This window comes from Atractosteus spatula, chromosome 19 (genome assembly GCF_055471065.1).
Source record: "Atractosteus spatula isolate fAtrSpa1 chromosome 19, fAtrSpa1.hap1, whole genome shotgun sequence".
Classification (NCBI taxonomy): domain Eukaryota; kingdom Metazoa; phylum Chordata; class Actinopteri; order Semionotiformes; family Lepisosteidae; genus Atractosteus; species Atractosteus spatula.
In genome coordinates, this window is record NC_142724.1 from 14,119,303 (window position 1) to 14,144,329 (window position 25,027).

The 25,027-nt window shown below is 48.8% G+C and overlaps 2 protein-coding genes across 2 annotated transcripts; one reads left to right on the top strand and one right to left on the bottom strand.

The window, feature by feature from the left end:
• Positions 1-1,183: 1,183 nt before the first annotated feature.
• Positions 1,184-12,683, top strand: myl9b (myosin, light chain 9b, regulatory). Its single transcript, XM_088937734.1, has 4 exons — positions 1,184-1,311; positions 6,897-7,092; positions 8,403-8,564; positions 11,161-12,683. Exons 2-4 carry the CDS (start codon positions 6,909-6,911, stop codon positions 11,334-11,336), a joined length of 522 nt encoding a protein of 173 aa, XP_088793860.1. The 5' UTR covers positions 1,184-1,311; positions 6,897-6,908; the 3' UTR covers positions 11,337-12,683.
• Positions 12,684-15,080: 2,397 nt separating this feature from the next.
• Positions 15,081-22,935, bottom strand: tgif2 (TGFB-induced factor homeobox 2). The gene is made up of 3 exons (XM_088937735.1): positions 22,727-22,935; positions 18,383-18,639; positions 15,081-16,382 (listed from the first exon to the last, which is right to left on the bottom strand). The coding sequence occupies exons 1-3, from the start codon at positions 22,743-22,745 to the stop codon at positions 15,555-15,557; spliced, it is 1,104 nt and encodes a 367-aa protein (XP_088793861.1). The 5' UTR covers positions 22,746-22,935; the 3' UTR covers positions 15,081-15,554.
• Positions 22,936-25,027: the final 2,092 nt, after the last annotated feature.

Sequence of the window (25,027 nt, forward strand, 5' to 3'; positions counted from 1 at the left end):
GTATATTCCTATTCTCTGATGCTTCTGTATAACACAACACGATGAATCCATCATCTTAAATAAGAAGTACTTGATCTTAATTGCACACAGTCTAAAGACCCGAGGACTTTCGTTCATATCGAGCTCATACCTCAAAAAGACATTCCTAGTCCGCTCCATGGACTCAAAGTCTGGTTGGCACCTACTGCAGGTCTATTTCTGCTTCAGTCAAATTCCAACCTTTTTCATTTAGTCAGTCATGCATTAACCTTTCAAGGGGCAGAGCAGTGGCTCTGTGGCTAAGGATCTGTGCCAGTGCCTGGAAGGTTGCTGGTTCAAATCCCATGGCTGGCAGAGGAAATCTACTGTGTTGGGCCCCTGAGCAAGGCCCTTAACCCCAACTGCTCCAGGGGTGCTGTACAATGGCTGACCCTGTGCTCTGACCCCAAGCTCCTCTCCCTGTCTGTGTGTCTCATGCAAGCTCAATTCTCTTGCAAGCTGGGGTAGGTGAAAAGACAAATTCCTATTGCAAGAAAATTGTATGTGGCCCATAACGTTCTGTTATGTGAACTCCAGAAAGAGAATATATTTTCATATCATCTCTAATCTGTGACACCTTTCCTGGACAAGCAATCAGACACTGAGCCCTACTTTTCCTTCCCAATGTTCAGAGCTCAGATGGCCGTGTTCAAGCAGTCCTGACATTCCAGTTACTTCTGCACAAGAGTTCATAAGCAAAGAATTGGCTCACTGGATTGCTTTATGACTGCGATCAGGGAATTTTCACAAGGTCTGCTGTGGCCCAGGAAGGGAATAGGTCAGTGAAGGCAGCTCTGTGCGCCTGATGGAGGTTCTTCAAACAGAGGCACGCAAGACCCCCGGAGCTGCAGGGAGCTCAGTGCCTTATTAAGGAGTGTGAAGCCTGGGAAGTCAGTCTGTCTGGTCTGTGTCTCAGAGCAGGAAAACACAGCCCCCTTCTTGCCCTCTTCCAGATGCAAGCCTTCACAAACATACGCTGCCCCTTTTTTTCTCTAAATAAGGCAGCCTTATCTAAGTTCCTGGAACTTCGGCATAACTCCCAAATATCCCAAAATCCACTGTGGTGGCAGCAGGCCTCTGCTCACACATTCTTTTGCCTTCTATGGGTAAATCCCAGGGAGGGGCGGGCCCTGTTTGGAACAGTCTCAGCAGCCCATTGGCTGGGAGGGAGAGAGGAGGTGTGGCTCACCGAGCTGATGCTCTAAACAAACTTTTTAGCTCACTGAGCGGTTTGGAAGGAGTTCCAGACAAAGGCAAGAGACGTCCTAACTCACCACCACCCGAAGCCCAGAGGTGAGATAAGCTGTTATTTCTGTTATTGTAAATGTTTCTCCTGCTGCTGTGTATTCTCCCCACTTTTTCGTAGATCCTTCACTGAAACTGGGATTCTCTGTAGAGTGTCAGATCTCATGGAGTGATGGGGCTATGTTTTCTGGGTAATCCTCAGAGACTGGGTGGGAGCTGTGTGAGGGGTGGGAGCTTAGGAACAGGGCAAGAGGTGCAGAAAAACCTGAGCATCATCTCTTCCAGGTAATATAATCCTTCAGCTCGGCCTGATTGTGGATTTATGTGGCTCCATCCCTGCTGACTCAGGATTAGATAAAAGTATTCCACTATCCTCAAAGTGTTTCAGCTCTTCTCTGGAAGTTTCTCTTAAACTGGGTTTTGGATTGATTTTTCCCCCCTTAAACCAGAGGATTCACTAAGTGGTTTAGCTTCACTAAAAGGGCACTGCAGTCTGTCCTCTTTTACAGGGTATTAGAAGTGAGCCAGATGAAAAGACTGTGTGTCAGTACTCAGCACTGTTAGCCAGGTTGGTCTGTCAGGTTAAAACCCGACGACATGGCCTAGCTGTGATGACGAGACACACAGGGTCGAAAATAGCCTGGAAATTAAAGTCTCTCACCGGTTGTTAACCTTTACAGGAAAGACACATGGTTGGTGTTAATGTGAGCTGTAGCATAAGGAACAGCACAGCGTGGTTTGAATTTAGCTTAAGTATAACTTATTCTAAATGACAAACGGATCGAAAGAGACTGAAGATGATGACTGTGATGAGATTTTTTTTGCTGTCTGGATTATATTTAGACACCGTATTCTTTCCTTTTTCCATCAGGAAAGAGTAGAAAGGTGTGACTCTGACGCATGGTAGGCAAGGGACACTGTGTTTCGGTGTTTAAGGTTGACTGGTGCTTGGCTTTAGCCAGCAGATGCGATAAGGGTTTTCACTTACGACGTACGCGCCCTACCACAGCCGCCCAGTTAAAGAAAGAAAGGACATCCCCAGTTTGCGTCCCAGAGGAATTGTACTGCCCCAGAATCCAGGCATCCACTGCTGGAACTCGGCGGCTGTTTTGTTTTAAACAACGTAAAACAGACGTCTAGGGCCCTTGGGATTTCAGCGCCATCAGGCTTAAAAGTCCTTCCTTCAAAATGGTAGTTTGCTTCCTGACTTCCTCAGCCAGCACTGCAGGCTCCCGGAGCAGAGTGAGGACAGCCCGCCTGTAGCTCAGCTGGCTTCAGACCTCCCTCCCCCCCCCAAACTGTAATGATAAAGAGCACAGCTTAGGAAAATGAGGATGGAGCACACACAGGCAGAAATACACACTGGGTTCGAAACTTTCCACGGAATCAGAAGCATCGTCGGGTTTAGCAGAAGGTAAAAAGAAGAAAAAGGCTACCGACAAGCTGCACTGTGGTGGGATTTCGGCTTCATCAGCCCTTTCATCCGGGCTGTGGTCGTCTTATCTTGTGGTGGGATTTGTCCTCTATGCACCCGGTTCTTCTTATCTCCAGGAGGTTCCTATCCTGTACATTCCTAACATTTCCCGTACAGCACAGTGCTTCCAGCTCCTGTACACCTGGAACTGTCAGCAAACCCTGGATTTCTTCCTGTCTATCCGAAGATGCTTTTTGTGCCACTGACTGTAACCGATGTGCATTTCGTTCGTCGTCTTTATTGTGGTGGGTGGCACGGTGGCACAGGGTTAATATTGCTGCCACGCAACGCTGGGGCCCTGGCTTCAACTCCAGGGGTGCTGTCTGTGTGGAGTTTGCATGTTCTCTCTGCATTCGCATGGTTTTCCCCGGGGTGCTCCAGTTTCCTCCCACAGCCCAAAGACATGCTGCTACGTTCATTGGCAATTAGCTTCTGTAAAGATGGCCGTGGTGTGAGTGTGTGTTTGTGTTTGTGTGTGCCCTGGAATAAAAATGTCCCATTCTGGGTGTATCCTGCCTTGGGCCCAATAGCAACATGACTCTGAATTGTATAAGCTGTTATTGAAGATGATGTGATTTTTAATTTGGTTTTAACACTGTAATACCTGGAATACACAATAACGTCTATGCTATAATTACTTCCTGCACTTCTTTTTCTCCATACTGCTATATAAAGCACAGAGAACGCCTGTTGAACAGTAAAATAAACCTACAGTAAAGGCAGGAAAATATCAAGATGACTTAATTGAGCAAGGTTTTTACAGGGGTGAAATTGCGCACATGAATAAAATAATTCAGTGGTGAGTCAATAATTCAACTGAATGAGTGATTAACATAGCAGGGAGGCGTGGTTTTAGTGTCTGGCCTTGCTGGCTTGATTGTAGGCAACACTAGCTGGCTGTGTGTGGGCTTGAGTGATTAGAGGGCGGATTTGCCTATTTGGTAGGGTTGAGGTCCAGGTACATAATGTGGCCTTGTTTCTGGAAGATGACATGCGAGATGGGCACTGTCCTCTGCCACAGCACAGGGACTGATACCCTTTGCTGACATTGTGTTAATGATTAGAGCTGCATAGTTTCTCTCACACTAGTTTTGTTTTTACAGCTTGACAATGATACAGGAGCACAATAGGATCTTGTGTTCTTCAGAGCCAGTGTTATCTAACAGGTGGAGCTGTTGGAACGTATAGAGCTTTTGTATTATTATAGCTGCTGACAGCAAAGATATTAAAACCCAAGCTCTGCAAGGGGAGCAGATGTTGTAATTTGGAACATGCAACATGGAAAACAGCTAAAAACTCTACACCTGCAGGGGCAGGTATGAATGGACTCTATAGACCCAATAGGACCCCTGGGGTGAAGAAGAAGAAGGCCCCACAGCCGAAACATTGTGTTTTTCTTCTCTTTTCAGCACGGAATAAACCTGTACTTGTTCCTTTGCAGCCCACGCCTGCTGACGCAGCTCCCTACTTGAACTACTTCTCTCTGCATCAGCTCTGACATAGTATCAAAAACGCAGAGTAAAATGTGTCAAAGCAGGCTTATGGTACATTGTGGTATAGTAACACAGAAACAAAGCCACAGGCGTGAGCAGGATCAAACCAGGGTGAAGAAATAACTGTGTAGACCTTCACAAACTTGAGTTTCCAGGGGTGTTTTCAGGCAGTTTCACACTTCTGTCTCTCTGAAGTGTGACATCCCGTTTAGCGTGTGCTTTCTAGAGCCAGCTCTGACTTGGTGCTCTGGATAAATACAGTCTGCTGCTGGTGCAGTGTGAGGCTGTGCGCTCGGGGGTACAGCAGCATGCGGTGTTGTTGCCTCTAGAACATGCTCTTGGGGAATCTGTCTTGAAGTGCAGAGAGCTGTGGTAAAACATCATCTTTCCCCAGCTCTGGATCCCCGAGGTAAAAACATCTTAACAGCTTTAACCTCTGTCCGACCTGGAGCTGGAAGTACAACCAGGGGTCTTTCATGCTTCTGATATCTGTGGTTCTGAAGCGACAGCCGGGAGGCTGATGTTGGGATAGGTTTGAGAGCTATACTGTCGCGGTCGACTTCCCTCCCCTAGAGGGCGCTCCACTACTCTCTTCTCCCAAGCTCCTTGTGATTGTCTATGTCCTCCCGGTGTGTTCCTGTTTTGTCTCTCTATTTAGTCCCAGCGCCTCCCATGCCCAGGGCTCAGCATTAGCATATGGATGTTGTGAGGCCCGCCTGGCACCAGGCCACCCCACGTCTGTGGCCTGAGGGCATAGGCTTCATCCCCGACATCTCCCGCATCCTGAGCCCGGGGCTTGGAAGGCCTCAACCCCGTGATTCCAATGTCTTGTCGTGTCTGTGTTTCCCCTTCCTGGGGATTTTAACCTCGCGGGATCGCTTGATGGATTACTCAGATTCGGACCCCTGGCCTGTGCCCTGACTCTTCTATGGATTGGATACCTGTGTCTCTTTCTCCTGTTCCCTGTCTCACGAGCTGTCCCTGTTTCTGCACGAATAAATCCCTGCTTGTTTGCACCTAAGTACGCCTCCTTTTCCTCCAGACTCTACCGCTTGCATAGGGTCTTATTACAAGCCCGAGATGGAGTAAACTGTGACATATACAACAGACACAATGATTCTGTAGGCTGATCAGTCCTAGTCTCTGCAGGTTTTAATTTCAACTCAGAATGAGAATCATCTGGCTTGAGTAGTGTAACAGGTCCCCCAGTCCTGCAGGACAAGCTGCGGGCACCCTGGACACCCCTGCTGTAAACCCATGAACACCAGGAGAGAAGTACATGTCGTCTGTTGAACACTTGAGGGTGAGACGAGAACGAAAAAAAAAAAGCTCCTTTCATTCTGCCCTCTGAAAAATCCGGCAGAGGGAAATGGATTCTTATCTACCGAGCTGAAATAACATGTTCCTTCCTCTGCCTGCAATTACTGTAAATTCTTAATCCTGTCAACGCCTGCTGTAGCTGACATGCAGGTCCTTCCTGTTTGGGTCAGGGCAGCGGCCTGAGCGACTGGGGAGGGAGTAGGACTGGACCCAGAAAAAAAGCTGAGAGATGATTCTAAAATCATGGAACGCTGTTCTCTGCTTCGGTTCAGGGGAAGGCACTGTGTCTGGGGCATCTTTCCACATCTCCAACGCTGCAGAATACCTGATAGATTGGTATTGTTCTGTCAAAGGGTTATTGGAGATGGCACACTGGCAGGAAGCGTTCCTCCCAGTAGCCAATGTGTCAGGTCAAATTCCAAATTTCTATTAGGCTTCGAGTTTTTCTGTTCCCAGACAGAGGAAAACAGACCAGGTGGTCCTGCCAGCCCGAAAGAACAATGTGCCCACTGACTTGTTTTAAGAAAGCAGTAGGTAATGAAGCTGCTGTAGGGCTGGACTTCCAAGTGCGAAAAGGAACAGAAGAGTTTTAAATGCAATTACACTTCCAACAGGACAATGTAGGGTAACCTAACATCTCTTTTGTGTCCCGAATTCACAAATAAGTCAGTATGTTTTTGCCTTTCTATCAAAATACTTCAATATGCAGTTGTCCTCTGCTGTAACTCTGTAAGGACGTCTCCCTTGTTGTAACCTTTCCTGATTGTCTTCCCAAGTTTCTGCACTTCTGTCGGATTTGGAGAACAGAGTCTAAGGAGGTTCCTGGCTCATGTCCATGGCTTTATCCCTTCCTCACTGGGTGTCCCCCAGGGCGAGTAATTCAAACTGATGCTCTGGAAGGCAGTCTGTGCTTGATTTGAAAGATCCTCCCACAGCTCAGTCATGTGCTCAGTGGATGAGCATGACCTGGGGAGGAGCGGTGGCACTGTGCCTAAGGGTCTGCACCTGTGGCTGGAAAGGTTGCCAGTTCAAATCCCGCAGTTGGTAGAGGAATCCTACTTTGTTGGGCCCCTGAGCAAGGCCCTTAACCCTCACTGTTCCAGGGGTGCCATATAAATGACTGACCCCAAGCTCTAACTCCAAGCTTCTCTCCCTGTCTGTGTGTCTCTTGGAGAGCAAGCTGGGGTATGTGAAAAGACAAATTCCTAATGCTAGAAATTGTATAAGGCCAATAAAGTGATCTGATCTTACCTGACCTGACAGTGTCAGGGTGTCTCTGCGACCCCCAGCTCAGTGGTTCCTGACCCCCTGTCTCTCCTTTGTTGTTTTTTTCCGCCCGGATCCAGCCAGCCGCCACCATGTCGAGCAAGCGCGCCAAGGGGAAGACGACGAAGAAGCGCCCTCAGCGGGCCACCTCCAACGTCTTCGCCATGTTCGACCAGTCCCAGATCCAGGAGTTCAAGGAGGCCTTCAACATGATCGACCAGAACCGCGACGGCTTCATCGACAAGGAGGACCTGCACGACATGCTGGCCTCGCTGGGTAAGACCGGGTGGGCAACCTGGGGCCCCTCCTGCAACCTGGCCCGGCATCAGGTCAGGTCAAACCAACCACCCACCCTGGAAGTGATCTGAAAACTCAACTTGATTTCTTTGCCCGGGCGTGCAGAGCAGCCCCACAAACTGAAGGCACTGCTTATTGTCCCTGACACACTTGAAGTTGCCCATCTCTGCCTTCCCGACAGTAGAGAGGGCAGAGTGAGCCCTGATCAGAGCTTCCCAGGTATCCTCACCAGGGGGGTGGGGAGGGGACGGCGGCTGATCATTTAAGTCACGGAGTTCTGTTTAGACTCATTCTTTCATTTGCACACTTAGCTGGTTAAATAGATTACATAGAACAGATCAAATTCTATTCTGAATCCCCCAAAAGCTTACATAACGTCACAAGAGATGTGTACAAGCATCCTTTCCTTACTACCCACCAAAGATCACAACTCTGTCCACCCCTTCAAGTTTGAGGGGGATGCGGAATGGAAAAGTGTTCGTACAAATGCTCCTGCCCAGGTTTAAAGGGGAACCTGCACACACCAGCTGTTTTAAAAGCTGTGAGCTGCACTTCCTACTGGCAGGACAGATGCTGGCTGACGTTTTGAAAGTGGATGCTATCCTGGGGCTTTAACAGCAATCTGGCGCTGCTCAGAAGAAACAGAGCTTGTCTGGAGTTCCAGTAGTTACCCCAATGAAAAGCCAAGGGCCCCACACATTTGTGTGTTATGTAGGGATGCTAGAAGTCATAGAACAGTTCAGTGAAGTTTTGATTAATAGGTTAATAGGTTTCGAAAAGGCCTCTTTGGAGAGCAGAGAACAGAAACATACCATTATGTCCTCCTATCTACTCTGTACATACTGTAGATATTTACAAGCAGCTTATACACTTTAAAACATCTCTCTCAGTTACAAGAAATAACAGTTTTAGAGATGCTCCTTGAGCATTTAAGACCAGCATATATTTTAACTTAATACATACTAGACCAGTATCTATTTTGAAATATCAGTTTTAGAGATGCTTCATGAGCATTTGTTTAAGACCAGTGTATATTTTTGATTGAACATCTAAGGTGATCACACAAAGTACAATGCTTTTTCTGACAAAACCTCTCCTCGCCGCCCAGCGTCTCTGCAACTTCGCATAACGTTTCTGCAAATGCCCCCCCCCCCACCCCAACCGGTGTCTGTCTCCCTGCTTCAGCATGCACAGACCTTACCCAGGTTCAGAATACAGCCCGTCACGCACAATGCTCGGGCCACGATCCTACAGCCCAGGCGGCTCCTGAACTGTCCCACCCCCGGCAGGTAAAAACCCGTCGGACGAGTATCTGGAAGGAATGATGAGCGAGGCGCCCGGCCCCATCAACTTCACCATGTTCCTCACCATGTTCGGCGAGCGGCTCAACGGCACGGACCCTGAGGACGTCATCCGCAACGCCTTCGCCTGCTTCGACGAGGAGGGCTCCGGTAGGTAACACTGGGGGCGCCTGGCCTTTCGGAGACGAGAGGGGACATAAGACTCCCGACAAGCTTCTTTTCATGTCATTTAATTGAACAAGAAATAGCCCCCCCCCCCCTCAGGGTGTCATGGCAGAGCGATGGTCAGCATTGCCGCCTCACAGCGCTGGGGTCAATTCCAGTTCAATTCTATATGTGTGGAGTTTGCATGTTCTTCCCGTGCTTGTGTGGGTTTCCTCGGGGTGCTCCAGTAAAGTTGGTGTCGTAGTGGTCAGCATTGCTGCCTTGCAGGTCAGGGGTCCTGGGCTCCTGGACCTGGGGTGCTGTCTGTGTGGAGTTTGCATGTTCTTCCCATGTTTGTGTGGGTTTCCTCCCACAGTGCAAAGACACACTACTGGGTTAATTGGCTTCTGGGAGGATTGGCCCGGGTGTGAGTGTGTGCGCCCTGTGATGGACTGACGTTCCATCCAGTGTGGCTCCTGCCTCACGCCCGTTGCATGCAGGGATGGGCTTCGGCTACAGCAATACTTCACTCTCCAATCCCACGACCCTGAATTGGAAGAAGAGGTTGGACAATTTGATGGATGGATCATTCCCCTGAGGAATCTTGTCACACGAACACCGTTAGTGCTCTGGTCTGAATAAAAGCAATTATGGAAAACGGGCATTATAATAAAGCTCATTGCATTGTACTTTCATTTGGAGCCGATACAAAATAATTAGAAATGTGCAGGATCGCACAGCTGCCATGGTGTATATCTGAATCTGTTTGCAGATAAGTCCTTATTGTGAGCTACTCTATTTCTGCTCTTCACATTCTACAGTTAACTGCCAGCTACAAAACCACATCATTGAAGTTACTTACTCTAGTAAAATGACCAATCTAACCATCTCTGCCTGAATGCCGTGATCTTCTAAAGTAGCGCTCCTCACTCCTGCTTCTTGAGAGTCACTGGGTCACCTGGTTTTTATTCTACCTATTTAAGGGTCTATTCATTCATTCTGTTGCCTGAACTGCATGTCTTATCAATCCTCTTGTGAGGAGTTTGAGTTCCTCATGCAACCTGCTAGCCTCTCTGGGCCCAGGACTCAAGATCATTCTTTCAGAGCAGAAACATTTAACCTGCAGCCCTTCCTGTTTTCTCCACTTTTTGCTCCATTTGGCCCCCTAATTATTCCATTCATAAATAATGACACAATTAATTTGACAGTGAAACTGCTGGGACAATCTGGCCCATTTTCTAGTTAGTAGTGCATCGATCCAAGAATCTCATGCAGCTGTTTCTTGAGAGAAGCCAGGATATCTGCTTCAGAAACATGGCTGGCCAGCTTGTTCCAGACTCCCACCACCCTTTGGGTAAAGCAGTACCTTCTGCTCTGGGTTTAAAATGGGTTGACTTTAAAGAATTTGGATACTTAGATCTCTTCCCTTCTGGGAGACCTGCAAGAAAAAGGCTATATGCTAAATAAGAGTGGATTTATCACATTGTAACCTGACCTGTTTGAATCTCAGAAGCTCAGCAAGGCTGTGCCTTGTCAGTACTGTGAGATCTCTAAGGAAAACATATTCCTAACACCTGATTGGTGATAAAGCAGTGTTAATGGACATACTCCTTTTGGACCATAATTTGTAAACCAGTGAAAGTGTGGTAGTAAACACTGTTCTGCAGGAGGTGTTGTCCTTCAGATGAGACATTAAACACTGGTTCTGACTTCTCAATCATTAATGATCATTCAAAGACTTTCTTCTAGTTGGGGTGCTAAGCCTGGTGTCATGGCGAAATCTCACTCTGGGCTTCACTTAATATCCCCCTTGGTTAAGTAGGCGAAGTTTGTCCTCACATCTGTCTCTGATGTCCAGTGTAATTGCACATGAAAAGCACTATATAAAATGCTGCTAACTATGGTAACATTATTAATAATAATATAACAGCAGTAACAACCCTGGTCTCTAGGATGTTGTGCTCCTTCTATTTTAGACCTTAATTAAAATTTCAACTTCCATAGCTTTCAGAGCTGAAAACAAACAGGTTAGATGAACAAATCAGAAATTCAATTAAGAGTTGCATCAGTCAAAAACAGGAAGAAAACTGGGTCCCCGAGGAGCCGAAGTCCTGGTCTAGACTTCTTTCAGATTCCCATTCTTCTCTCCATCCAACTGTTTTTTAACCTCTTTATCCATTCAGAGGTGTCAGGGAACTGGAGCCTATTCTGGCGAGCAATCGGTATAAGGCAGGGTACAGCCAATCACGGCAGAGAGATACAGACGAGCACACTCACACCAGGGACAATTTTCCAAGACACCAATTAACTCACCAGCATGTTTTTTTGACTGTGGGATGAAATCCAAGTACCCAGAGGAAACCCATGTCAACACTGGGAGAACATGCAAACTCCACACAGATAGCACCCCCAGGTCCAGAATTGAACCCGGGGCCCCCGATGCTGGGAGGCAACAGTGCTAAGCTCAGTGCCACCCTGACACTTTCTTTCAGCTTTCCCCAGCCTAAAAACACTTCTCTTTGGAGTTTAACACCCGACTGACTCTTTAGCCAGAGGGTTTGCCATGGGGATTCTCGGTCACCCTGCTGTTCGGTCTCCGCAGGCGTGATCCACGAGGACCACCTGCGGGAGCTGCTGACCACGATGGGCGACCGCTTCACTGACGAGGAGGTGGACGAGCTGTTCCGCGAGGCGCCCATCGACAAGAAGGGCAACTTCAACTACACTGAGTTCACCCGCATCCTGAAGCATGGCGCCAAGGACAAGGACGACATCTAGGACTGCCGGCTTCCCTGCTTCCCCTTGGCCCTTACAGCACTGCTGCCCAGCTGGGACTCTTCTCTTTCCCCCGGCTATTCCGCCCAGAGCTTCTCCCATTCTTCCTGGGACACACACTGCCTCCTAAGACTCCTTGCCCTTGGCCACTCTGGTGAATTGGAACCTGTCTTCTGTGCAGCCTCTCAAACAGGACTCTTGTCTTTTCCATCAGCCAGTAAAAAGGTCCCCCTCACTCGTCTGTGTACCTGTCCACCCTTCCGCTGCTGTAGTTTTCTCCCACTCCCCAAAACTCTGCCGGAGACGTCGTTATCAGACGGCCGTTGCTCGGCAGGCTCACCAGCTCTTTTTATAATCGGTAGTTCCAGGCCAGTGAAGCTGGTCTAGTAAAAGCCTTCGCTGGGCCACTTCAGCTCTTTCTCAATGGCTCTTCAGCAGCTGATCCTTTTTAGATAGCGGCCAGGTGTTGTGGAAAGCCTGCTGGGATCGTGGGCCCGAGGGCGCAGTTCGTTTCCCCCAGCTCTACCACAGTCCGCGCAAAGATCCCTCGCACACCTTCATCCAGGAAAAACAGCACAAAACCCCCGTGAGCAAAGTGCATCTTCAGCTCCTCCTTTTAAACCGGTGTCGTGCTGTGCTTGCGACAGAAACACTGTGGACGTCGGTGTCCTGTCAGTAAGGGGAGAGCCAGAGCCAGCCCCCAAAAGCAGCACCGACGGCACGAAATTAGGTCAGAAAGGAAAGGGGTGCACCGGCACCCCCTCTCGGTCACCCTCCCCCCCGCCTTACCTTCCTGTAGAAGCAGGGGCTGTGCGGATTCATACTAGATATAGATTATCAAGTTAGAAATAAATAACAGTAGCAGCTGTGTAACAAGAATCTGAAATCCAATACTAAGACGCCTACCTCCAACCCGAGGACCTATATACTCCACATAATTCCGAACCAAAGATTCCAGTGTCCAGGAGAACCAGCAAGCTGCCTCATTTACTCCAGGTGTGGGAATTGTACTCCCAAACCTCTCATGCAGTTTTCTACTTTCCTTTATAACCTGTTATGGAAGAAATAAAATCATAACCCTATCTAGTCAAGGTTCTTAGTTTTATTTAACCCACTTTTATCGATCCAGACAGAGGTGCCAGTGAATGCTGGAGATCTGAGGGATTCCGATTCAGGATAAGTACCACGTGTAGGATTAAGCCTTTATTTTCTGTTCAGAGGTAGTATTTTTGAAAACATCTAAACTTTAATATATATATATAAGGATGAATAATTCCCTAAATCCTTTCTAGTTTGTTGTGCTGAATTCCATATTACATTTGGTACAAATAAAACGAGCTTGAAAACTCACATAGTGAAAGTTCCATCCATCCATTTCCTAACTTTTTTTTTGCAGTTCAGTGTTGAGGGGAAGCCAGAGCCTACCGAGGCAAACAACGGGCTCAAAGCAGGATACACCTTGGACAGGATGCCAGTCCATCACAGGGCACATACACACTCAGACCAGGGGCAATTCTCTCTGAAGCCAATTAACCTACCAGCATGTCTTTGGGGGGTATGGGAGGAAACCTGTATAAACATACAACCCCATGAATTGAACCCCGAGCCCCAGGCAGTGAGGCAGCAATGCTAACTACTGCCCCACTGAAAGATTCAAAATAAAAATAAAAACTGAAATAAACAACACTATGAAAATTCAGCTTTTATTCTCTGAAATAATTGTACAAAAACATTTATAGTTAAGGCTACAAAAACAAGGAGTTTAAAGTTTTTCCCCCATATATTGCACAGACTATCCAACAGTTTTATTTGAAAAGGGAGGCATGTCCCCATCCTGTTCCCTTGTAAGGCACCTGCCGCTCCACATTCCATCAGTGTTCCTGGGCCAGAGCGATTTCAGAACACCAGGGAATCCAAACGATCAGCGTGTCGCTGGGCAAGAGAGATTTCAGAACGCCAGGGAATCCAAACGATCAGCGTGTCCCTGGGCAAGAGAGATTTCAGAACGCCAGGGAATCCAAACGATCAGCGTGTCCCTGGGCAAGAGAGATTTCAGAACGCCAGGGAATCCAAACGATCAGCGTGTCCCTGCGCAGGAGTGATTTCAGAACGCCAGGGAATCCAAAGGATCAGCATGTCCCTGCGCAGGAGTGATTTAAGAACATCAGACAGTCCAGATGATCAGCATGTTCCTCTGGCAGAGGGATTTCAGAGCACCAGGCAGTCCAAACGCATTTGGTCAAATTTGATATAAGCTACACTGAACTGTATGCCACAGTAAATGCCAAAATAAGTCATGAACACACGCATTTAAATAGGCAGATATGGCACCTTCAGCACTTGATTAGCAGCTACATTTGAAGTATAGTTTTACATTCTACAGAAAGGGGAAAACAAAAAGCTGAAAATCCAGTATTATAGCAGGTAAAACTGAAAAACGGGACTAGGGTGGGGGGGAAGAGAAAGAATCTAGATCATGGAGCTACATGGAAATAAAAAAACTGGAATATCTAAAATTTAATTTGTATGGCCCCTTCCTCTCACCCCCACCCTAAAAAAAACAAAGAGTACATTATATATACACATCTTTACCTGCAAGACGAGCATCACAAAAAAAAAATCTTCCCTTATAAAACTGGAGAGAGGTTTTGATCCCCACTGACAAAAGGTCTTCATACAAGAAAAGCTTTTCCCTTGGGCCTATCTCCCTTCCTACTACCTGAAAGTCTGCGTCTCTGCAGTCACTGGCAATGCCCAGTGACCAAGCGCACCACATTCTCATGGGGCTGGAAGAGCTGGAGCAAATCAGCTGAAAATTTAAACAAACTCGTTCGTTTTACTGGTCGCTTCTTCAAGAAGTCCTAAATCGTCAAGATGAGTCATTGGTGCCCCTGTGTTACACTGCATCAAGTGTAAGCACATAAAACAAAGTCACACAGACTCTCACACATATACAAGTCAGCATCAGGAGAACAGGGGATAAGGGAGCAGCAGCAGAAAACATAGGAGCAATAGTTCTGTTTCAATGGAAACTACAGTCACCTGAAGAGGCACGAATACAAGATTCACTCTAAGCAGTGCGAAGGAACTGAGAAAGTAAAGTACAAGAGCCTGGTGTGGTTGATTTCTATGAGTGAGCGTGGTTTTCAACAGTTTGTCACCAGCAACACACTTACATTAAGTTCTTATTGTTGAGGGAAATTCACAGTTTTACAGTAGAGGGACAGAGTCCTGTTCTTCTACAAGATAACAAAAGAGGCTTTACTTTTAAACCTGAGCAGACGACCGTCTCAGCAGCCTCTTGGACAAACAGGACAGAGAACACGATCAATCTGCCCACTGTGCAGCAATATGCAGAGGAGATGTTTTTTTTAAAAAGGGGGCATGTTTGTTGCCAAGGACATTCATGGTGCTAAGATTCAGCTTTAACAGGGAGACAGCAGGACCTATCAAACAGCAGGACCCTCTAGTTTTAATGCAATCCCACACAAGTCCGGTGCTGGTCGTGATCAGGTTAAAACTGGCCTGGTAGCACTAACAAAAACAGAACATCAGCATTTCCCTCAGGCTCCAACAGGCCTTATTGGAGCTTCACGGTATCACTATCGCAAATTATCTCCTGCCAGCCTTCACATCTTTCGTTTTGAGAAAACGGATATTGGAATAATCCAAGAATAGTTTTAGAACCTCCCTTCAAAGTCCCCCCCCCCCCCCACCCCAAATTAAATAAAAATAAAATAAAAAACGTATCAGAACGACATTTAGTTATATCCATTCTGGGCAAGACTATGAAAGAACATCCAACTGCAAGTTCTCCATTTCATTAGGAAAACATCTACATTCCTTCCTTCAAGCCAGAAACTTGCCAGAATCCTTGGAATGCGGTTTTACAGTGTTGAAATCCAGGACATTTTCCGGATACTGCAATAGTTGTTTTTTTTTTTAAGAAAGCCCTAATAATGTAGTCGGCCCAGAGCACCTGCAGGAAGACTGTCCTCTAGGTCCATCCTCTTGGGCACAGGTTTGCTCGCACCATGTGTAACAAGGGACTCACAGATGTCCGGACGCCTGGATTTAAAAAAAGAAAGATCTCGAAGATTTCGAAGGCATACTTTGGCAGTACTCGACATGCAGTAGAGGCTGCCCAGCCCGCATCTTCTCTCCCAGCAGGATGACGGGTTAGGAGAAGGAACGGAGAGAAGAGCTGAGGCAGACTCGGCGCTAGTTGACGGCCTCTCTCACGGCCAGCAGGTTGTGCTGGGGGCCCCACAGGCAGGGCGCCGAGGTGTGTGGCCCCGGCCTGGCCTGGGCGCCCTCGGCGCTCCACGGACTCTGCTCCAGCAGCACGCGCCCCCCAGAGGGCACGGCGCCCCCTTCCGGCCTCCTGACAGCGCTGTCCGCCCCGCAGGCGGCGGCGCTCCTCCCCCCCTCGCTAGCAGCGGCAGTGTCCGGCCCGGCCTTGGGGGGCTGGCTCTGGGGTCTCCCCGGGGTCCCCTCGCCGGTCTGGGCCCTCTGCTGGCTCTCCAGCTCGGCCGCGCGCTGCAGGGCGGCGTCCACCAGCATGCGCAGGTCGCTGAAGTCCTGCAGGCACAGCTCCGGGGGCGTGGGGGGCGGCGTGTTGAACAGCCCCCCCGTGGGGCTGGCGGAATCCGGCCTGGTCGCCGGCGACGAGGCTCCGGGGGGGCCGGGCTCGCCCGTCTTTCCCAGGAGGGGGGCCGGGCTGTAGAACTCCACCGGCCTCGGCGCCGGCGGCCTGTCCCGGCTCAGGAAGCCCGGCACGGAGGTCAGGCGCCCGGCGCCCGCCAAGATGGCGGCGGCCGTGCTGCCCAGGAGGGCGAGGTCCAGGGCCGGGGCGGGGCGGATGACGGAGGGGCGCAGGGCCGGGAGCGGGGAGGGGCTGCTGTCCGGGGGGCTGGCTTTCCCTGCCCCGCGCACCTCCGGGACTTTGCCCGCGCGGCGGGAGATGGTGAACTGGTTGGGGTCTTTGCCGTCCTTCCTCAGCATGTCGGGCAGGAGCCTCCTGCGAGCGTTGATGAACCAGTTACAGATCTGCGGGAAGGAGCACAGGGCGCTCAGCAGGAGGAGCAAACACGCCTTCGACCCCCACCTCCTACAGAAGCCGCTTTCGTTTTCTTTAAGAAAAAAAAAAAGCTATGGCAAAATTAACTAGTTTTTATTTTTTACGAGGGCCACAGCTTCTCAAGTGAAATCTGTACATCCCCGCCACTGTTCGTAGTTTTCTGAATAGTAAAAGCTCAGTACAGGTGCAATATCATAGCTGAGAAGACTCCGGTCTATCTCCCATCTTTTCAGGAATAAAATACAACCGAGGATTTAAAAAAGCCTGGTGCAACTGAAAAGCTACAGAAATAAAAAGGCAGGAAAACAGATACGGGGCTTTAATTCCGTTTACCGAGAAAGGCTCAATAGCAGACGGGCGGATTCCTCTAGACTTTCCCTGCCTGGCTGTTCTCCTCCATCAAGTGATTAAGATTGGCGCCCTCCAGTGGTCACCAAGGCTTCCAACAGCTGGCATTAACAAGGCTCTGGGCCTAAATCGCCAAGCTCACAATCTTTGTCTATGACAATTTCAGCATAAAGGACGCCAGGCACAACCTGACCGCTTGTCAGCTCGGCACTGCTGAAGCAGTCTGTGCACCTGTGGATATGCCCACTGTGCTTCTGTAAGGCTGTACTGGTAGTGAAGTGCACCAGCCAGCACTCTGTACCTGAATAAAGGTTCCTTGCCAATTGTATTAGGTATAGTTTTGTGTGCCCTGCCCCACCTCAGACACCCGTGTTTCTCCCTCTCTCCTGTACCATCATTCCCTCTTTCGAGAGGATAAACCCCTCTGGGTTCCCTAACAGCGCGGTCAGAGGCAGCTGCCCGCGCTGAGCTCCTCACACTCAGGCAGGGGCCCCGTGTTTCAGAGCAGACACTTTCCACATCTCCTCAGCTGGGTGGACTGAGGCCACTGGGGCACAGGACCTCACTCCTGGCCTAGGGCTCTACGTTCAGCTCGCAGTCTCCCCTGGAGACGAGGGCTCGAATCCCACTTCTGACTAATAGCTTGCGTTTAAGGAGCTCTCCCTGGGGACAGATAAACTATTTTGAATTGAACTTATAAGAACAGACTTGATTCTAGCCAAAACATCTTATAACAGCAGCGGTATCACCCTGCAGCCCCACTGGAGCTCAGCGGGTGTGAGCCTGGTCAGTACCTGGAGGGGAGACCACCTGGGAAAAACTAAGGTTGCTGCTGGAAGCAGGATTAGTGGGGCCATTAGGGGGCGCTCTCCCTGCGGTCTGTGGGGGTCCTAATGCCCCATTGTAGTGACGGGGACACTATACTGTAAAAAGGCGCTGTCCTTTGGATGAGACATTAAACAGAGGTCCTTACTCTCTGGGGTCATTAAAAATCCCAGGGCGTCTCTCGAAAAGAGTAGGGGTGTAACCCCAGTGTCCTGGCCAAATTTCCCATTGGCCCTTACCAATCATGGCCTCCTAATAATCCCCATCTCTGAACTGGCCTCATCACCACTGAGAGCTGGTGTGTGGCGAGAGTACTGGTGTATTATTCAGGTGGGGCTGCACACTGGTGGTGGTGGGGGGATCCCCAATACCTGTAAAGCGCTTTGAGTGGAGTGTCCAAAAAGGCGCTATATAAGTGTAAGGAATTATTATTATTAATCAGGCTGAGCCTGACCTGTCCTCCCGATCCCCTCTCAGACTGGCTCAGCCTGCGGGACTGACTCAGGAGCCAAATTTCCCACTGGCGTTTACAAATCATGGCCTCCTAATAATCCCCATCTATGAACTGGCTTCATCACTCTGTTCTCTTCCCGATTGACAGCCGGTGTGTGGGGAGCACACTGGCGCACTATGGCTGCCGTCGCATCATCCAGGTGGTAGTGCTGGAGGGGAGTCCCCATTACCTGTAAAGCGCTTTGAGTGGAGTGTCCAGAAAGGCGCTATATAAGTGTCAGGAATTCTCATTATTAACAGGCGCTGGACCAGCTCGGCTCCGAACCCCCCCGCGCGGTCTCACCTGCAGCACGGACAGGCCCGTCTGGCCCGACAGGCTCAGCTTCTCCTGCTCCGAGGGGTAGGCGTTGAAGCGGTGCTCGTACAGCCAGCCGCGCAGCACCCGCACCGCCTCCTTCGGCAGGTTGCCGCGGCGCCGGCGCTTCCCGGGGCCCGCCTGCGCGTCCAGGGGGGACCCGTCACCGTCCCCGTCGTCCTCGCACGGGTCGCTGTCCGATACCGCGGAGAGGTCGGGCGGAGAGGGGCGCTTGTCCTGGGGGGCTGGAAGACAGCGGGCCGAGGAGAAAACCGCGAGACCTGGTGAATGACTCATTGAGGCTTTCTAGTCCTGGCTTGTTCACACTACATTATTATTATTATTAAATAATCAAGGTCAACTTTATTTTTTGTGCAGCGCCTTTAAACGTGGTTTCTAAAAGGGTCTCACAGAATGACAACAACAAAAAAAAATATACAAGATATACACAATGAGAATACACAATGAGGAGACGGTAGATGGTGGTACTGAATACAGTAGGAGCAGAGGGGGAAAGAACAGAACCAGTTAAGTAAAGGCTCTTCTAAAGAAGAAGGGTTTGAGTCTGGATTTGAAGGTGTTTAGAGAAGGTGACTCTGTGTTATACCTAGGGAGAGAGTCCCAGAGCTTTGGGGCGCAGCAGGAGAAGGCCCCGTCACCCATAGAGTGTAGACGGGCTTGGGGGACAGATAGGAGACCATAATTAGCAGAGCGAAGGTGGCGAGATGGGGAGTAGGGCAACAGTAGCTCAGACAGGTTCTATTTGACAAAGTATCAGGATCTCCAGTCTTCATCCTACAGAGTTTTCAGGAGTGGGCTCCAATCGCTCAATTAAGCTATTTAAAAGGTTGTGCTTTACCCACTGACTGGAGGCCCCCACCCCATGATCACTGAAGGTCTGGAGCTCTCCAGTTAAGAGTGGGAGCCCCAGATACAGTTCTGTGCTTCCCGACGTCCAACACTTTTCTGGGGCCTACTCACCTGGAGAGCACAGACACGCACAAGGTCGTGCAGGCTCCGTGCTGGAGACCGAGAAAGCACTTGAACCGGTTTCTGAGCAGATACTTCCAGCTCCACATCTCCAACAGAGAGCAGCATCTTAACGGCGCTGCTGAACTTGCCAATTAACGGGAGCAACAATTAATACCCTGCCTTGATGGAGCGGATGGAGGTAGGTAAACCTGCTTTCAGAAACTGCTAAAAACATCACAAAAGAGGAGGCTGTATGGGGGCTCAGTGTGAGGCAAAGGGAAACTGACCAGGCTCAGCAGCTTTCTGCCCAGTGAAGTCGTTACTCTATGCGTGTTCACTGTTTGCAGGCCATTTGTAAACGGGCCTGTTGCTGTGTGCATTACCATCGAGCAGCAACGGCCAGTCAGACGCACAACACAGCAGGGTCTCCAGAGCTCGTTAACGCCTCCATTGTTAAAGATGGGGCAAGGCAAACGGCCACCTGATCCGGAATCATCGAGGCCATCACTATCTCGGCCATCACAGACCAGCAGGAAAGAGCTGACCGGTGAGAAGCACTTAACATTCAGGAGGGGAGGCCACTTCACTTAACTCGCCTGGGTAAGAGCAGCAGCCCCAGGACGAGGCAGATGGAGTTGAGAAGTGAGAAACTGCTTCACTAATCACATGAAGAAGACATCTGAGAGGCCAGATTGGGTCCTGTGTCCTGGAGTTTAGCCAGGAGACGGGGGTGATACACTACCATGGGATCTTCAATGTCAGAACTGAAGGTGGGCACCTCCTACATTACAGTGCCCGTAGTAACCAGCGTGAGACAATTTTCTAGTCCAGGAGGAAGGGTGCCTCCTACCGGGCCAGCAACACCAAAACCGTTCTTTAGAAGTCCCCCATGCCGATACCAACCAGACCTGATGCAATTAGTTTCTGGGAGGACACTAAATATACAACAAAAGTGTTCAATCTCGGTACTGGGCAGCTGGTGCGCCTTCAGATACTCTTTACAGCTCAGCTATTTAAGAAAGCAGAATCAGCTAGAAAATGATGGCTTGATTAGCTGCTTTAACCAGCTCTTCTTCAGTGGCTACTGCTTTAAAAGATTTTATTCAGTGTGGCAGGACTGGACTGCTCTGGGATACTAGGGGGCAATGTTGCTATATGCTATACCCCTACAAAGGCATCTTTTATCAACTCAGACTTTAGTTTAATAAGGGCTGTGTAATTATGTGCAAGACCTCCAACCTCTGGTTCTTTGTAAATGATTACAAGTGAATATTAAACAGTTTGGCAGCTCAATCAGCACATCTCATTTTATAGAGAGATCTGACAGTTTATCAACAGTTTACGCATATAATCAATACGTTGTATGTGCGTTCAACTCATTTAAAAAAGTCTTTTGAATACTCATTTTCATACATTTATCATCATTGACACGAAACGTGATCCCCTGGCGGTATACTGGACCGTCATGGATCTTTCCTCCTCAGTTCGAAGGGACCCAAGGCCAGACCCAAAACCCAAGGCAAATGAGCCCCACAAAACCACACGTACCTTTCACAACACACCACAAATAGAGCGCCGTGGTTAATCTACACACCTGGAGATCCAACCCAGCATGCAGGACCCGCAAAAACAAAAACTCTGTAATAATAGCGATTCGATTTTCTCTGGTGGAACGTGTTTTTGAATGAAAGGAACGCGTGAAGAAAACAAAGTTACCACTTTCACCCAAACCCGCTAGGACAAACTGATTTGCAAGCCGTTACTTTGCGTACTCGCACCTCCCCAGAAGACAACACCGAGTGACACGTTTGAGCCAGCAGTCTTGCGGGTCTGCGCGCACTGAATCGTTTGCTATCCCTTGTGCAAGGGAAGCTGTAACCCCCCTCCTGTAATCTGATCCACAGCGCAGCGGAGAATACGGGAATTCCTCCGGGCAGCCCTGACAAAGGGGACAATGCGCATCCCCCGTCCGCCCGGGGCAGAGCCGAGCACGTCTCGCACGGCGGCGCACTGCCGTAAATCCCGTGGCCCCGGGGCAGGTATAACCGAGCGGCCACGGCCAATACTGTACCGCCTTTGAAAGGTGCGGGTCTGGGCACTGAAAACATGTAACAACGGGCGTTACAGCTGGCTGTAGCCCCGTTCAAAACTCGAAACTTTATCATGCCCGAGACACACGTGTATATTCCCACAGGGGGAGAAGCTACAAGTTGTGTCGCTCTGAATGGACTCTTCGAAGTCGGCGATAACTTGTGAAAGCGAGCTCCGGTGGACAAGGACGGCCTGTTCTAGCTCTGAAACTTTTTAAAAAAATAAAACAGCGTAAGATTCGATACAAGATACACCGGATTAACAGAGCTGAATCTAAATCATCAAAGGGGCTGTCGGAATTAGTATCTGGAGCAGCTTACACTTCTGCATTTACGCTGCCATTAATAGTTTGCAGGAATGTTAAAAGTCAAACATTCATCCCCAAATCGCCCCTTTTCCACGCTTTAGACGATGTGAAACGAAATCTGGCAGAAGCCTGAACACCGTCTTTGTTTATAGTAAATAGGAAAAGGGAAGCTGCGCGGTTTTCTCAAGCTGTCAAAAAAGTTCAGCGGCAGAAACGTGGCTTCAAAAAATAATTCTGGGAGAGCACGTCAAACTGCACATCCTCACAACTGGAGAGGAAAACAAGCTAGATGACCCAACTGCTGCACACAAGTCATAATTTAACAGTTTAATCAGAGCTACCCTCGTATTTATGGTCATCGGTAGTTTGCGCCTTAATTTTGAGCAATTACTTAATTACTCGAAAAATACAAACAGAATCGCTTGCGAATCCGCAAGAGAAACAGACCTAAAACTTTAAAAAGACGGAGCCATTCCAGTCTACCTTTTGTTGGCTGGTCACATTTTACAATTTATTCAATATATAAACCGGACTACGCCGTCAAATATTCTGGCCCGGACACCGCTCGATGTTATTGTGCTTACGACTTACAAAACTGTGGGGAGAGGAGGAAAAAAATCCCGAGCTCAACCCGTGCATTTCAACACAATTCCAAAAAAAAAATACATTAAAAAAGTACAAAGAGCCCCCTTACACACACGACCCTCCCCTCTCCCGACTGTTCTCCTTGGCTCCGCCAGATGGACACCATGCTTGCTTCCAAACATAACTGTCCCTCCAAATTCAAACCCAAACACACGCTGCATTTACTCGCAACAAAAAGCCGCATTCCTTTTAAAAACAACAGCCGAGCGCACGGCTCGTTTGCGGCTTCGCCACCGTCCGCCTACAACAAGCCCCGCTTCGAAAACGCCACACACACACAAAAAAGAACAAGATCCAGGCCGAAATATGCAACCCACCTCTCTTGAAAGGTTTCATTCTTTGTGATGGAAGAGGGCTTCTTTCGCTCCGAGGCTGCAGTCTTTTTGAAGTTCTTCGCAAAAGCCCGTGAACCAAGACAAGTCACTGACAAAACGGGAATTTCCAGCGCCTGGCGTCGCATGCGACTGCTTCTGCTTTCTCCCTGGCCGAAACCCCCCCCACACACACACTGAAGAGCGCCTCTGCCTCGTCCGGCTTTTAAATCCAGCTCCTGGAGACGGTCCTGAAAGAAATTAGTCTTGATCAATTGTGTCAGTGTTCCTGTCGCTGTAGCCCGTCTACCTGCAGGCAAACACCAGCTCTGTCCCCGGTTTGCCAATCTGACAGCCCGAGTCGGGAAGGTCCCTCCCCCGGCGCCCGCCGGATCCAATCACGGCCCGAGGAAAGCGGGAGCCCGTCGGAGGTATCATGGAGTGAGTGACAGACGCAGCACCTCATTCAGAAGTCAAGAAGGCCCAGCAACTTGCTGCGAAGCTTTGACTTGAACTGATTAAGTAACGCAGGGCGAATCTGACTGCTTTGGGGTGGGGTGAGGGGGGGGGGAGGAGAACACCACGCCGCCGTGTTAAAACGGAGCGGGAGCCCGCTTTGTTTCGATTTCGGTTCCCCTCGGCGCTGTCGGCCGTGTGCGCCGGGGAACACGTTGCAAGAGTCAGCTGCGGGCTTCCCCGTCAGGGCACCCCCAAACCCCGTCAGGGCACCCCGTCAGCTGCGCTGTTTGCGACCCGGGCGCCAGTCCCGCGGTCGGGCTGTGACGCTCGCACTGCCTGCACCTCAAAGTGTCGACGAGAAGCAATACAAACTGTTGCAGGGCTAAGTTGAAAAGCGTGTGGCTATATTCGCCACATTATTCAATCATTCTGTTGCCAGCATGTGCTATAATGCCGATTCCCCATGTAAGCCAGAAAGCTTGGAACAGTAGCTGGTGGTAGAATCACTTGGAAAACAGAGAGAAATAATGAGCAGTGTAATAATACGATAATTTGGGCACCTTCACTGGGAATCGCAAACTGGTTCATTGAGCTTAGTCTGGTCCTTATAACCGAAAAATGTATTAATTTCAGAGGGTTTTGAGAAAAAAAAGTTGCTACTGTATTATATACAGGAGATATTTTATTATCCAGCTCTGCAGATATTCAGTTAATCATTGTTCAAAAATAGCTACTATGCTCTGTAAATCCAGTAGGAATAAAAACACCAGATAAATATCGGGGCTGGTTTATGCTTGAATCTACAAATAAGTAATCCTTTATAAAATACATTAAAGAAGATACAAGAGTAAAAAATATTTAATCTTGATCTTCAGTGAATGACATCACAGACCTAATCTGATTTAGATTTCCTTCATATGAATGTTACTGTCTAGAGTATTGTACACTTACAAAACACTCAACTTGCTAAAATTAGTGACCACACATCAAGTTTCAAGTCTTGCTGGTAAATGTGAGAATCTACAAGAGTCTACAATGTTAGAGCTACAAGAGTCAGGAATATTTCATCTTGAACAGCAGTAAGTGACATTACAGGCCTCATTTGAGTCATATGTGTTCCTTCACAAGTACAGTTACAAGACACATTGCTTTAAACTAGTGGCAACACAGAGATTAGAAACATCAAGTCTTATTTAAGTCCTGGTCACTCTGGTGGCCAGTGGGATAGTATAACTGTTCAAAATATGTTCTGTGAAACACGAGTAGGAATAAAACCAGATGTATAACTGCATGTGTATGCTGAAGTCTACAAGTAAGTAATGTTTTATAAAAAAAATACAAACCTGTCAAAAGAATGTTTAGTCTTGAACTGCAGTGAATGACAATACAGGCCTCATCTGTTTAGAAGTGCCGGGGCTGAAATTTGAAGAGATTTGACATCATATGCAGAGTCGTTCACACCTATAGCTGGACTGATGCTCCTCTGCTTTCAAACGCAAAGCGCTCTGTCTGCACTCGTCCGAGCTGCTGATTGCCCATCTGAAGAGGGGGAAGGGTGAATACCGTGAGCTCTCTACCTGACACAGGGCCCAGTCCTGCCACTGGCCAAGACGTGTGACGTATACCATTTTACTAGCTTTGACATCAAGTCTCAGCTTCTCTTTCACTCTGATGGCCTGTGCAATAGGGCAACTGTCCCTTGAACTGGATTTAACAGCTTCACATATGTGCTGTGTGTTCGGATCTGCAGAGAAAAGTGCAAAACAAGCAAAAACATGTTTATTCCTCAACAAAGCAGTCATTTCTGATTTAAAATAATGTGTAAATTGGAGTAGTTTCCCTTCACAC

Coding starts and splice junctions, on each gene's coding strand:
- myl9b (XM_088937734.1), top strand. CDS start 6,909: ATGTCGAGCAAGCGCGCCAAGGGGAAGACGACGAAGAAGCGCCCTCAG. Junction 7,093..8,402: donor CGACATGCTGGCCTCGCTGG/GTAAGACCGGGT, acceptor CACCCCCGGCAG/GTAAAAACCCGTCGGACGAG. Junction 8,565..11,160: donor CTTCGACGAGGAGGGCTCCG/GTAGGTAACACT, acceptor CGGTCTCCGCAG/GCGTGATCCACGAGGACCAC.
- tgif2 (XM_088937735.1), bottom strand. Junction 16,383..18,382: donor CGGGCCTGTCCGTGCTGCAG/GTGAGACCGCGC, acceptor TCCTTCCCGCAG/ATCTGTAACTGGTTCATCAA.